Source organism: Etheostoma spectabile, chromosome 8 (genome assembly GCF_008692095.1).
Source record: "Etheostoma spectabile isolate EspeVRDwgs_2016 chromosome 8, UIUC_Espe_1.0, whole genome shotgun sequence".
Classification (NCBI taxonomy): Eukaryota; Metazoa; Chordata; class Actinopteri; order Perciformes; family Percidae; genus Etheostoma; species Etheostoma spectabile.
In genome coordinates, this window is record NC_045740.1 from 10858776 (window position 1) to 10872602 (window position 13827).

A 13827-nucleotide genomic window follows, 5' to 3' on the forward strand; every position below is an offset into this window, starting at 1 on the left:
AATTGACAGTCTGGAGCACAGGTGTCTGTCAACCTGACAGTTTCTATGGATGTAAATCATATGTCACAAATGCACACTCTGTTCATTAAGCGAGCTGAGGTGTATTTACGCACATCCCATTTTGCCTTGCTGTTTTGGCCGGCGTTGATAGGCGCGGTCTGCTCTCGCTCTCTGCATTTCCATCGCTCTCTCCCCTCCCTCTTCTCCACACACCCTCATTTACGCTCAGTGCAGTGTGGACCTCTCCTACCAGTGGCTGCTATCTCAACTACATTTCTCTCCTCGTGGCTGCCTTTCACCTCATCCTCTGTCCTTTTGAAACTGTGTATCATACTCTCCTTTATTTGCTTCCCTCTCTGCCATTGGCTCATGCTGATGATATATGAGGCAGGGGATCAGCCTAAAGGAGATCTCTCTGCGCTGGATGTCTGAATGGAGAGCTGAGGTGAGCGTCTGTCTTTCCCACCACAGTGGAGAGGTGCTTTAGACTGGGTAGCATCCCTGATGCAGGTTACATCCTTTGAAGCAGTAACAGGACCGCCTCAGGAAAAAGAGAGTAGACCGAGAACTCACATGCACGCCTGGATGTGCTTTGTGTTTTGAGGAGAGTAGACTAAAAAAGGGAGGCAGAAGGCAGCAACAGAGGGAGGGGAGCATTTAGCAAGAGGCGCTCGAGTCAGAGGGGTTTGGGGGAGGTGGGCGTGGGGTCTTCGGGGAGTGTTTTAAAAGTGAAAAGGGGGAGTGGGGGGGATGTCTGCCCTGCTCTCAGATCAAAGAACTGGAAGAAGAAGGATTGCTTTTTGCTTAGTCTGAAGAGTCGCAGAGAGACTGGGGAGTCACAGGCTCTCCAGGGACTGTGGCATTACAATCAGAGACCAGAGGCTATCTGCCGCACTGACTCAGAGACAGAGGGAGGTGGTTAAGGACAGTCAAAGGACTTCATCTGGACAGTGGTAAGCGTGCTTCCTAGGTGAAGACCGACAATAAAAGGAACGAGGAGGAGGATAACGAAGAGAGACGCTCCGGGAAATTGGCAACGTTCCCTTTTCACAAGAAAGTATAGGAGGATCCCAACATGGCTGTCCAACTTATGCCTGAATCAGCCGTGTGTTTGCTCATGGTGAGTCTCGGAGCGGTATAGTATTGTCAGCGCTGTCTACTGTCTGTCTTTGTTCGTTTCTTTCACTGCTGTAGCTTTCTCTCATCACTCTGTCTTCATGGCAAATGTTCATTGAGCCACTAATGCGGTAGGTGAGCTGTTATCTCATTAAAAGGGATGTTGCTTGTTTGCTCCTCCCCTTTACTACCATCCACAAGCCTGAAATCATCCAATAACTTCCTAGTGAGGCTCTAAAGCCTCTTTCCATACTGAAGAAATGGTTGTCTTTTGCATCCAACTCAGAAAACTCTAGCTTTTGTCTAACTCCTCCATGTGTTCAACTACTGCAGTGGTGAGGTGTGGAAGAAATCCCTCACAGACTACTGCAGGCATTGGCATGTGGTGCTGAACATGGTGTCTGTGCATGTTGGCGACAGATGTCATTTAACATATTTTAGTGTGAAAATGGCATGTGTGTGTGTCTGCAGTGCATGTGTATAAGTTGCTAAAGATGTGAGTTTGTGCGTGCGTGCGTGTGAGAGATAATTAGTTGCATGCAATAATTTCCTACCTTTAAGACTAAATCATTCAATTAAGACTACACAATATAGAAAAAAACAGATTTTCTGCAGGACATAACAGAGAATTTGGATGATCTTGTTAGTGCAGAACCCTGTCCTTCATTGACATGATACAGATGGGCTTGGCTTGGTCGGGTTCAGATCTTGCCATAGAGAGCGATGAAATAGAAGCACACAACATGCGTAAATCCATTGACCTCCTCTCTCAGCTCGGTCCGGTTCCACAGTCAAACCATGGAAGGGTGGCTTTGCTGCATGTGTAGAAAACAGATAAGACATGGACCCTTCTTATTACCTTCAATGAATCAAAAGTACATCCTGAATGCAGGGTGTACTTTGTATATGAGAGCTTGTTCTGTTCATTCTCATTCTATAGTGTTGGCATTCTGCAGTCACAGGGGGAGTCATGCATCGCCGCACTACCTGCTATCTCCACCTGTCATGGCTGTCTGTTACTATGGCGATAGGCCATGCACCCCACTCAGGGGAGAGGCAGCGGTAAAAGGAGCAGGGTGGGAGAAGAGTGCATGAGATTTTGCACTGCCACTGCTTAAGTTAGCATTAGCATAGAAGGCGGCCCCTTAAAAGTGCTCTCACTGTTATAGCTGACAACTGTGCTGTCACCCCAGATTTTCTTTCCATCACCCCAGCTCACAAAAACTAGCTTACTGTCACAACTTTTTAATGTCACTTTGTTTTACAGATGATTTGAGCCAGCGCACACAGCTATTATTTTGTCACCATTTATTATTATTAATTCCGAGCAGCTCTTCGCCAGTTGGTAATGAGCAAAACACTTCAATATGGACATCCCTGGCTTTGGCTTTTGGTGTTTTCTTTGGCAGAGACTTATTCATGGATGTTGAGCTCACCAATGCTAAGGAATAACACGATGTACAGTAATCTGGTCTGTGTTGAATTTTGTTTTACAATAAATACAGGCTGAACAAGGTTGACAATGGATAACTAATTTAAGTGCTCAGTGATTTGTTCACAAAATCCATGGCATCTGTATTCATGCTGATAATTTTAGGGCTTGAACCTATTTGAATTATTAATGGGAGTCCATGCAGGTCTGTGTGTGTGTGTGTGTGTGTGTGTGTGTTGTGTTGCATTGTGTTTGTGGGTGGGCCAAGATCAATATTGATCATGCTTCCTGCCTCTGTGTCTATTAATATTTGAGGTGAATTAGTGATTATCTCCAGCAGTAATTGGAGGAGCATCTTTATTAAGCATAATTCAGCATAATTCACACTTACCGCACAACACATTACCCACATCTCTCACATCAAACATTCACACACATCAATTTTATACATAGATATAATCACTCACCAAGCTCAAGCAACAGGAAGTGACCTGATTCAGTTACCACAAACAAGACAATTGTTCTTGTTACAAGCTGAAACAACTAAATGAATGCAGTATATTGTGTTTTAGTTCTCCTCTGGGCTTTATTGGTCTGGCACTAATGGGATTGGCCCAGACGGAGACAAGATCAGCTGTGAAACCGAATGGTTTGATGTCTGTCATATAGAGACAGGGCCAAGAAGGGGGAGACTATTAAATGAGAATTCAGGCAAGTATCTTAATGTTGTTATGAATGGGTGAGATCAATAAAATACAATGACTGGGAGGGAAAAGTGACAAAAGAGTCATTTTTAAAGGTCCTTCATCTTCATAGATTAATTAAATACGGCCATGTTTTTACATACTGTATAACCAACATATGGGGGATTCCATGCCAATTTCATCTCTCTGTCTGTCTGCCTGCTCTGATGGGATTCTGTTTTAGTGGAGGATAAAGAGATCAATAACAAGTCTGTCTCCAGCCAAGACACACAGAGACATGCTGTCATCTGATATTGGAGTAGATCACAAAGTAGATGGTATCATTTGACCTCAGCGGGACATGTTATAGCTTTACAGCAGAGATCTCTGTCACAGAGATTGTACATGTCCCCTAGCTTTGTCTTTCACCTAAATTGAAATGTGTGACTACCGCACAAGACTATTTTAAATCCTGGACATGTGTGATCACATACAAGTATTTCCTTTTGTGGGTCAAACTAATGTGTGCGCTCTTACAGAAGTTGCAGGATTCATTATACTTTAAATCAGAACTGGAACAGCTATAGTCTTTGCCGCCATCATGCTCATCACCGAGCCAATTAGCTCTGCTCTTTAGGGCTCAGAGAAGAGCAGCTATGGCCAAGATGGATATACTGTTCCTTGGATGGTAGAGAGGTGCTTTAAACCTGAAAAATGTAATGAGAATAGGGGGTAAATAACAGCAATATAGTAATTACAGACTAAATCTTAAAACATCTTAAAAGGCTCAGTCAGAGAGTTTAGTTTTTTGATGCAGCGAATCCAGGATTTATCCTAAATTGAACACATGCTGATTGAGTGTCACATGGAATCATGTTTAGAGACGGAGATGAGGCCGTCAAAAAAACTGGAGTTCATCTCTTGTTCTGCTCTGGCTCTTCTTGTTTTATTTTTGCAGATCTCTTGTTCTGTCAGAGTGGAATGTATTTTTCCATAATCAGGGGCAGTCGATCAATATGCATTTTGCTATCCGTTACACTGGGCCCAGCGAATACAGCTGAGAGAAAGCAGGGCAAGTTGGTATCTTGACACACACAGAAGCTAAGTGGATTATCTTCATATTGCTGGAAGGTTCTGCTCTGCATACAGTGAGCTCTCAGCATCTCTCAGCTTCACTGTCACAGTGATACAGCGGTGTACATGTTCAGAGCTTTTCTGTCAATTTCCTGCATGAAAAATGCTTTGTTGTAGATGACATCATCACACACCTGGCAAAGCAAATACTACTGTACAGATGTGGCTTGAACTTTGCCTGTTGTGAAGTCATGTTGATAACTCGATAAGAGATATGTTATTTATGCTTGGGCAAGCATCCAGCTACGAACCAATTAGAAAGAGAGGAAACCCAAAAACAAAGACCTTGCGCTGCCCTTCATGTTGGTGTCCATGTCTCTTCATTACTGTCCCTCATTCAATTATTCTGTCACTGAGGATCGAGACCAGATGACTCAGTGTGATCAAGCCAGAGGATTCATTCAGCGGTAATCAAATCACTGCTCTATGACGTTATGTACTGAATGTGTGTGTGTGTGTGTGTGTGTGTGTGTGTGTGTTTGTGTACTGTACATGTGACTTAATTGCAATGTGCATTAGCTATGTCAAAATAAGTGCTTGTCCCTAAAAACTTGACACAATGAAACACAAGTTACTATCAGTGTTTGGAGATTATTTTCTAATAAAAGATTAGTATTGTAGTTTCCAGTCCTTATCTGATGCACACAACAATAGAGCAGCCAGTTTACATGGACGGGTGAACAGAATGGGGGAGGGTTAGCAGAATGACATCATACTGAGATAATTGATTACTGCTCTGTTACAATGGCCGAGGCAAAGAAGCGGATACTATTTAGTGTAAGTGTGCGTCTGTATGTAACTGTGGAATTAGTATTTGATCTTTTTTGGGAGAGCTGCTTGGAGCAAGCACATCAGGTACAGTAACTCAGTAATTCACATCCTATAAAAATTCAGTCATCTCCACTTCCCTTTTTGCTTATTTCCTTGTTTCTCAAAAAAAAAAAAGAAAAAAAAATGTTCTGCATTTCCTAAAGCTGCAGTCTGACTGCAGAACAGGCATGCTTGAGTGATGTCGAGGAGCTGGTTCTGCTGATGTCAGCTAACTAAAGCTCTGTCATTGCTGCAGGGGAAAAGAAACACTTTTACTTTACATCAGGAAAATGCCTTTGACACACCTGGTTGTTCAATCTGCTGTTTCTCTTAAGACAAAGACATTTTTAAAGATTTTTTTAAACACTTGGCCATTTGTGTTGCTGTGTGATAAATATGAATATTAATAGGTTGGTGTGTTATTGGAGATGCTATGCCTACAATAGAAATCAAGTCTGTTATGACACCTCCCACCCAGGCCATCCCCTGTTTGAACCGTCAGGCAGACTGTACAGATCCATCAGGGCAAAACAAATAGATTTAAAAACAGAATGTAACCCAACTGCATTAACTAAAATTCATGCTGCTAAAATGAATTGAACTGAATTGATAGTCCATTGAGGATTAATGGTTGCACAATAAGTGTGACTTTGTGGATGCTCATGTTTCGGCGTATGTACAGTATGTAAATAGGTATGAATGCTTGTTCATGCTGCTTTTGGACACTATATATCTTTTTATTATACTTTAATGATGCACTGCTGGATCAGTACTTTTGAAGATTTTGTTGTAGGCTACAAGTAAAAATGACAAAGTTCTATTCTATTCTAGTTAGGTAATGCAATTTTAAACAGCTCAAATTTAGGCAAATTCCTGTTATCTAAAAAGTGGAAAGGAAGAAAACTTTGTATAGCTACTTACCTGAGGTTTTGAAATACTGAGCACATGTAAAATAGTTAAGCTCATGATATAAGAAACTGCAACTAAGATTAAATAGCCTACGGTATTGCTATTCAAAAAATTATCTACCTTTTTAGAACACATTATCAAATTGGTGTTGGATGCGTGGTTGTTTTGTTTTCAATGCCCAATCCAATGTGTTTGAGTGCATCTCAATGAGCTGCTAATGACGTTTATAGCTTTAAAATTATTTGCAATCTCTACAAAGATGCAATAGGTACACCTTTGGGCTCATTTTCAAACAATCAGGTGACACAGAGCACAAGAGCAAGTCTAGATGTGGGTATTGCTGAACTTTACTCAGGCTATTTATACAGTAGCTTAGCCTAAGTAAAATGGCCTGAAAGGAAATTAGGCTTTATCTGTGGATTAGACATTGGAAATTACGTATGTGTCTGTTTCAAACACAAAAACAGAAGCAGGCCTGAAATAAGCGCCAGCGTTTTTACATTGCAATCTAACAGACACAGACTGTCCGGGCTTATGACGCCTCATACAGCTGCTACTAAAAATGTTACAGTTAACATTAACTAGCTAGCTAACATCGAGCTAAAATGGAGCAACATTATCAACAAACAGGAGTGCTTTTTCTGGCCACCCGGAAAATGTAAGTGGGATATTTATTTTCCTTGTAGTTTTGCTTTGGTCTCTTCCAACTCTTGAGAAAAAAACATTGTCTTTAACTTGCTAGCTGCCCGACTTTCCTCATCAGCTAACTGATGCATAGCAGTTTACGTTTCCTAGCGGCTATTGTTGAATGGCAGGTATCTTTGTCTGCCATTTGCTGCTGGGCAGCATGGACGTCGTTAGGCCTATTTTAAGGGGGGCTGAAGCTACCCCAAAATGTTCCTAAGCCCCCCAATAATAATAAAAAAAATATTTTTTTACAGTGCACTCTGTATCACTCTACGTGGAATAAATCTTCCTTTGCCATCCATCTGTTGGTGTCGTCGTGCACTGCAGTCTGTTTTATTTTTATTTCACAAACTGTCAACTGGTCGAAATGACAGTGTTTCAGAGACAGGCTGACGAGCGGCCGCTTGCACGGTAACGGTATGTGGACAAGCGAGGTAGAGAGTCACTAAAGAGAGAGAGCACCAAACAAAGCAGTAAATCAGAGAAATAAAATGTTGTTTTTGTCGATTTATCACTCGAAATGCAACTATAATTAACGACACTCGTCAGAAATAGCAGTTGGACTGATCCGTCTCCCCGGAGTTGATCAAATCAGTGCCTTGGAAACATTTACAGTCCCCCCTCCCTTGCCTCACAATGGTTTGGTCCACTACCTGCTTTACACCATAGACCGTGCTTTACACACCAGTCTGGCCGCTCCGGTTGAGCACAGGAGAGAGAACAGAGTGGTTGTACTTGTAACGCTAGTTGTGGAATGTAGTAAGTAGGCGGTTCAAGGCTATTTATTCACATCAACTTCCGATGAAGTTGTTCTCCTCTCAAGTAGAACTGATGCAGAGTAATTAATAAATTAGTCGTGAAAAAGTTCGTTTTGTTAGTGTAACATAATATTACGTTACCTAGCTTGTTAAACAGCTTGTTGGGTAATGCACCTACAACTAATGTTAACACGGCGATAAGCCTAACGTTGTGTGTGAACCGATGTTAGGGTTAATATTGAAGATCTAGAGGTTGGGTTTTGCTCAGTATGATGTTAAGTGGACGATAACTAGGTTCGCTGCAGTTAAATCCTCTGTCCCAGACGAAACCTAATATTTATGTGGAGGATGCAAGATTATTTTATAATTATATATGGCCGCGTGGTGGACCTAGCCTAACTCATATTAGACATCTGACTTTAAAAATGTGTGTTGTTGTTGTTGTCCAGATAAAATGACAGGAGAGAAGAAAAGCTGTACTAAAGCATTGTATTTATTTTATATGGAGTCACTTTTTCAAAATAAGTCATTTTGTTTTACGGTATTTTTGTGGCTCAATAATAAACTTAAAAATAAATAAATAGTTTTAAAGAAGAATATTTTGGTCAATTTAGTCAGCTTTTCATTGAATCAAGCAAAACACTGAAAAGGAGGATAATGGTACAGTCTCCATGCTACACTGTTGATAGTATTAAGGCATTCCTCTGTGTGCACATATTCTCACCAAGTATAATTGTGTCTGTATTATTTGTGTGCCTTTTAAAAAATGCTCTTCAGAAATGTTATGTTTATTGTCCACCCCCAACTGTTAGATGAGATTTACACCCATGGTCACGGTCTTAAGGGGTGGCAGGAAGAGAAAAACATGTAATGAGAGAATAAATTAGAGTAGCCAAGAGGTAGCACAAACAAGAGAAATGGTTCTCACTTCTCACCACATGCATACATGTATGAGTGTTGGAGTTGGAGAGTGTGTGTGTGTGTGTTAGTGTGAGAGAGAGACCACAGCATACCATTAAATCTTCTGTGCTGTTTACACTGCAGCCTGTTTAAGGACTATTGATGAGCTGCAGAGGTGAAGGTGCCTCAATTCTAATTGACTTCACCAGAGTATCTGCTCGCTCAGCTGTGTGTGTGTGTGTGTGTGTGTGTGTATGTGTGTGTGTGTGTGTGTGTGTGTGTGTGTGTGTGTGTGTGTGTGTAGCCTGAAAAAGGTCTCAGGTGCAAATATGTGAAACGTGTGTGTGTGTGTGTCTGCACAGAGCATCCCTTCCTGCATGTTAATGCATGCGGCAGTCTCCCAGTCCAGTAGAGTGTGGCAGCGTTCCTTGTGCGTCTAATGGCTGACCGGCTGTGAGCCAGGTTATCAACTGAGCTTATCTTGTGTGAGTGATGTGAGGAAGCAGTTAATGAGACAGGCATTAACGAGCAGGACGTGACCCAGCCTGTGTACCCTGGCAGATGCTCATCAAAGTCTGACACTGATTCCCTGGGCTCTGTCTCTCTGCCTTCATCCTAGTGTTTATTAGAGCTCTCCATCTATGTTCTGGCTACCTATGCAGGTGCCTTGTAATGCGTTGAAGTTGCTCAGATGGAACCAGGCTCACTAATAATTTGATTCTCGGCTCAATATGGTGTAAGAGTTTGTGCATAAACGTGGACTGAGATGTGTATTTGCATTCACTGTAAGACACTGGTCATTTCATTGATTGAACAGCAGCACAAGAAAGAGACACATCTTTTTTTCCTTCTCTCGCCCAAACACTCATACGTTTACACACTACCCGTATACTCACACATGAACTACTATATGGGGGTGCAGCCAATCATTGCTTCCAGAACAAACATACAGAAATGTTTAGATGGGATTCCTGTGCTGGCTTTAGGAGATTCCCATCTTATTTCAGTTGGCTTGCAGGATATTGCCCACAGCAAACTCCACATATAACATTTATCTGACGACTGTCTCCTTGAGAAGGTCAATCTGCTGTGGAACCTTTCAGGGTAAATAAATGAGGGTTTTCTGCTCGGGTTTGCAGCATCAAAACATGATAAGCGTAGTGCATTCCAGTTTAATCAATCGTGGCTGAACCTGAGGCCTGAAGCCTCTGGGTATGGTACATAGGTGCGCTGCATTATAAGCAAAGGATGAGGTCAGTGTACTCTGTCTACTGCTTTTTATGTCTGATTGTGGATATCATAAAATACAGGGGTATAAGTACACACAACCCTTTGTTAAATTCCCGTAGAGATAGGCACATTTTTATTTTTAAAGGCCATTATTTCATGGATCCAGGATACTGTGCATCCTGATGAAGTTCCCTTGGCCTGTGAAATTAAAATAGACCCCCATCATCACATACACTCCACCATACATAGAGATTGGCATCGGGAACTTTCCTTAAGATCCTCTCTCAATGCAAATCAAACAAGCTATTAAGCTAACTGAAATAACACCATGCCAATCTCTAGGTATAGTGGAGGGTATGTGATGATGGGGGGGTTATTTTAATTCCACAGGCCAAGGGAACTTCATCAGGATGAATAGTATCCATGAAATAACTGGCCTTTAAAAATAAAAATGTGCCTGCCTCTACAGGAATTTGACATAGGGGTGTGTATACCTATGCCCCTTGTATTTTAAGGAAAAACATTTATTTATTTACAATACATTATTCATTCACAAAGAAAATGTGTGTCCATAAAAGTCCGGATTTTCCTAAATTTTTTAATTAAGGCATTCAGATCAATTTCCAAAAGATGTTTTTTTTATTCCTCTTTTTAATCAACTTTAGCCTGGGTGTGTAAATGTCTCAAGCCACTGTACATATTGCACCTTCTATGATCATGTTAAATAAAGTAATTCAAAATAAATTAAAAATCCACTGAAAATTTGTGACAATCTGTGATATGTACTGTAACATCATTCTAGCATTCAATTTATGAAAAAACAGTAAATGTAGTAATAAAAAGAGAATTAAAAAATGTTAAACCAAATGTTATGTCAAACATTCCACTAAATATTGCACATTTGATTAATCACCGCCTTCACGATTAGCTATTTGCGTTCTTTCAAATCTGGATTTCGATTTGAAAACGATTAATTGTTCAGCCCTATAATGAATACATGAATTATTTTTCAGGGCAATGGCGGTGTCACATTTGCAAGGTGCCACCTGTCATGTGTGCCACGATGCAGGTTTAGGGGAGGGGCGGCAGGGTGGCATGGGAGGCGGAGAGTAGCAGAGGCACCAGGCGGTCTGATTGGCTCGCCATCTGTCACTGAGACCGAGCAGATGTCTGAGTAGAAAGATCAATCTCTATTCGCTTCCAAGTACACTTGCTTTGCCTTTGTGTGTATTTCTTTTGCTATGGATGTGTGCTTGTGTAAATCGTCGGTATAGTTTTGTGTGTGTCTAACAGTGTATGCACGCTTCTGACGTTTCACACTCTGGTTGACACAGGTCCCGGTGGGGCTGACTGTCTTCCATATGGAGTGAGTTAACAGAGAACTGGTCCTTGTCATTATGAAGAGCTGTCTTGTTACCACCACTTACAGGATAGACAGTCATTGGAAGCCAAAATGACCTGTGAATCACTTTCTGCATTTGCAATATTCACGCTTCACTAAACAAACTAAAATAAACTAAAGAAACAGAATCAGAATTGTTCAAATCCAAAAGATACCCAGTCCCTAAATAAGAATGAGAGAAGGGCTTTGTTTTAATCCCTTACCCACCCTTTCACTTCTCCCTCTCTTGAACCACGTCACTGTCCATCAGGATTATAAAAGTCTCTAACAATTGCTTATTGTTGTTCAAAATTGAATTGGAAAAGACACAAACAGAAAATATTCTGAAAAGACTATTTCAAGTCTATTTTGTATGTATGTGTGTCCCAAATAGAGACATAGTCGATGGGGAGGTGTTGGTCTGTTTGTGCGGTAGAGACTTAGCTTATAACAAATGGTCGAAGAGGAGAATGGCCTACTGTTTCCATTTAGCTTTACTGAAATAAAGCATGTGCAGAAACAGTGAAACCAGAACACCAACATCCTGTTACAACACAGTTTCTGAGAAATGTGAATTCATGGGCAGCTAAATATTGAGAAACACATTATTGTCTCATCTGTTTCTGCATAATTCACGGTGCCACAATGAACAGTAAAATGTTTACACTAGTTCATTTTTTATAGTAAAGATCATAGCAACTAGCAGGGAGATTGTAAGGTTTCTCAGAGACAGAGGTGTGACCTTGGTTGTCCTGGCAACAGCTGTCCCACAGGTACTTAAAATAATATTACAGAGCTATAGCGCTGTTTGTAAGTTAATTTATTAAACAATTAGAGTGGAAATAATTATTCAGTACAAGGGTGTGAAAGCTGATTAAACACCACCATAACATAAAAACACAGAGACAAATAGGAAAGCTCATGAAGTGTATCAGACGCTCAGGGCTGCAACAAACGATTATTTTAATCGACTTATTGATTAATCTGTTGATTATTCTTTGGATTAATCAATTCATTGTTTGGTCTATAAAATAACTATGAAAATGTTTCTCAGAGTCCAAGGTGACATGTTTGTTTTGTCAGAAAACAGTCCAAAATCCAAACAATTATATAAAACAGAAAAAAATGTAAAATTCTGACATTGTACAAACTGATCAGAAGATTTTTTAGTAGTGTAGCGTTAGTTCATCTGCGGCAGTGGGGTTAGCATGTTCGGACCATAGACCGTTAATATTAAATATCAATAATATACAGTCTATGGTTCGGACATAGCATTTTATTGTAAGCATAGCAAGGCAGCGAGGCTACATAGCCGATAGCTTGCTAGTAAAATACAAGCTAGCTACTTATGCTACCTAGCTTCAACCCTCTCTGCTAGGTGCCTTGCAACCGGCGTTATGTTGCGGTCTTTCGTGTTGTTTTTGCGACCACGCCCCCGAGGCAAAATCTCGCAGGCCTCAAACCAAGGGGGTAAGCCTCTCCTCTCTAAGCATAGCTCCCATGGCGCCATTTTGATGCTACGAAGCAATCACCTGCAGTTAGCATTCCATTGACTGCCATTCATTTTGTTGCCACTTTGACAGTGAATAACTTTACACCTGAAGCGTTTAAAGACTTTATTTGTCCGTTGTTTATCTTCTAATGAAACATGACAATGTATTAAAGGCTCCATTACCTTGTAGCTCACGTTATGGCTCCATAGCAGATGTTTTTGTAAAAATACGCTAAAGATTGTGCCATAACCACGCGGCTTGCTGTTGCATAGTCGACAAATCACCGTACTGTCAGGAGAAGCTTGCAGACAGTTTCGACTTACGTCAGCTGTTCAGAAACATGATAGCAGAGCTGTGACAGAATTTAGAAAAGTACCAGGGATATACCACCACACACATTTTTCAGGTGATTCACAGTTGAGTAATGACAGAAGGAAGCTGAGCAGGACACATGCAGTAGACAGTTTCATGTAGCTTCTCTTGTCTGCCTCTAGAGGGAGATGAAGACCTTTGAATCAGATCCAAATTAAGTCTTATACTATCCATAAGGAAATACTAAAATGTGCTTATTTGTGCTTTTAATGACGCACCATGAATTTTGCAAGGTTTATTGGATCCCCGGGGGTTGAAGCAGGTGTATTGTGTCTGTCTGTTCTGTCTTGATCTTCAGATAATATTTCTTCTTGTGGTAAGAGCAGTTGCTTAGTTGAAAGCCTTGTGCAACGCCTCACTGGTCAGGAAGCAGCGAGGTCAATAGGGAATACTGAATGAAACACACACACACTCTCTCTCTCTCTCTCTCTCTCTCTCTCTCTCTCTCTCTCTCTCTGATTGATGACTGATATCAGAGCTGTTGATTTTAAACATTACATGACCTTAGCCACACTAATCCCCTCTGTAATGCATAATATATTACCCAACAGCAAAAACTTAGCCGCCAATGTAAGTATTGCTTTAAAGTCACATCTCACTTCTTTTTTTGTACCGCATTTGGTTTCAAAATTATTCAAATAGCATGCACATAAAGTTATTCTGTGTTAAGTTTATCATCTGCATCACACTGTAGGGGCCAAAGCCTACAGAACTATCTGAATCATGCATGGTTTTATCTCCTTCTCCATTTGTGAGTATGCCCTCCAGATTTCTTTTTGGGCACTTTCAGCCTTTATTTTGAAAATATGAAAGGGGAGAGAGAGGGGGGGGGGATGACATGCAGCAAAGGTCCACAGGTCGGTGTCAAACCTGAGCCCACTGCATTGAGGAGTAAACCCCTATTTATGGGTGGCCACTCTAC

The 13827-nt window shown here is 41.0% G+C and overlaps 1 protein-coding gene across 1 annotated transcript in view; it reads left to right on the top strand.

Annotated features, from left to right (window-relative positions):
• The first annotated feature begins 821 nt into the window (after positions 1-821).
• Positions 822-13827, top strand: part of frmd4a (FERM domain containing 4A) — a 103569-nt gene continuing 90563 nt past the window's right edge. The window contains exon 1 of the mRNA XM_032524498.1: positions 822-1120. Within this exon, the coding sequence (XP_032380389.1) occupies positions 1076-1120 (45 nt within the window). The 5' untranslated portion in view covers positions 822-1075. The remainder of the gene's footprint in view (positions 1121-13827) is intronic.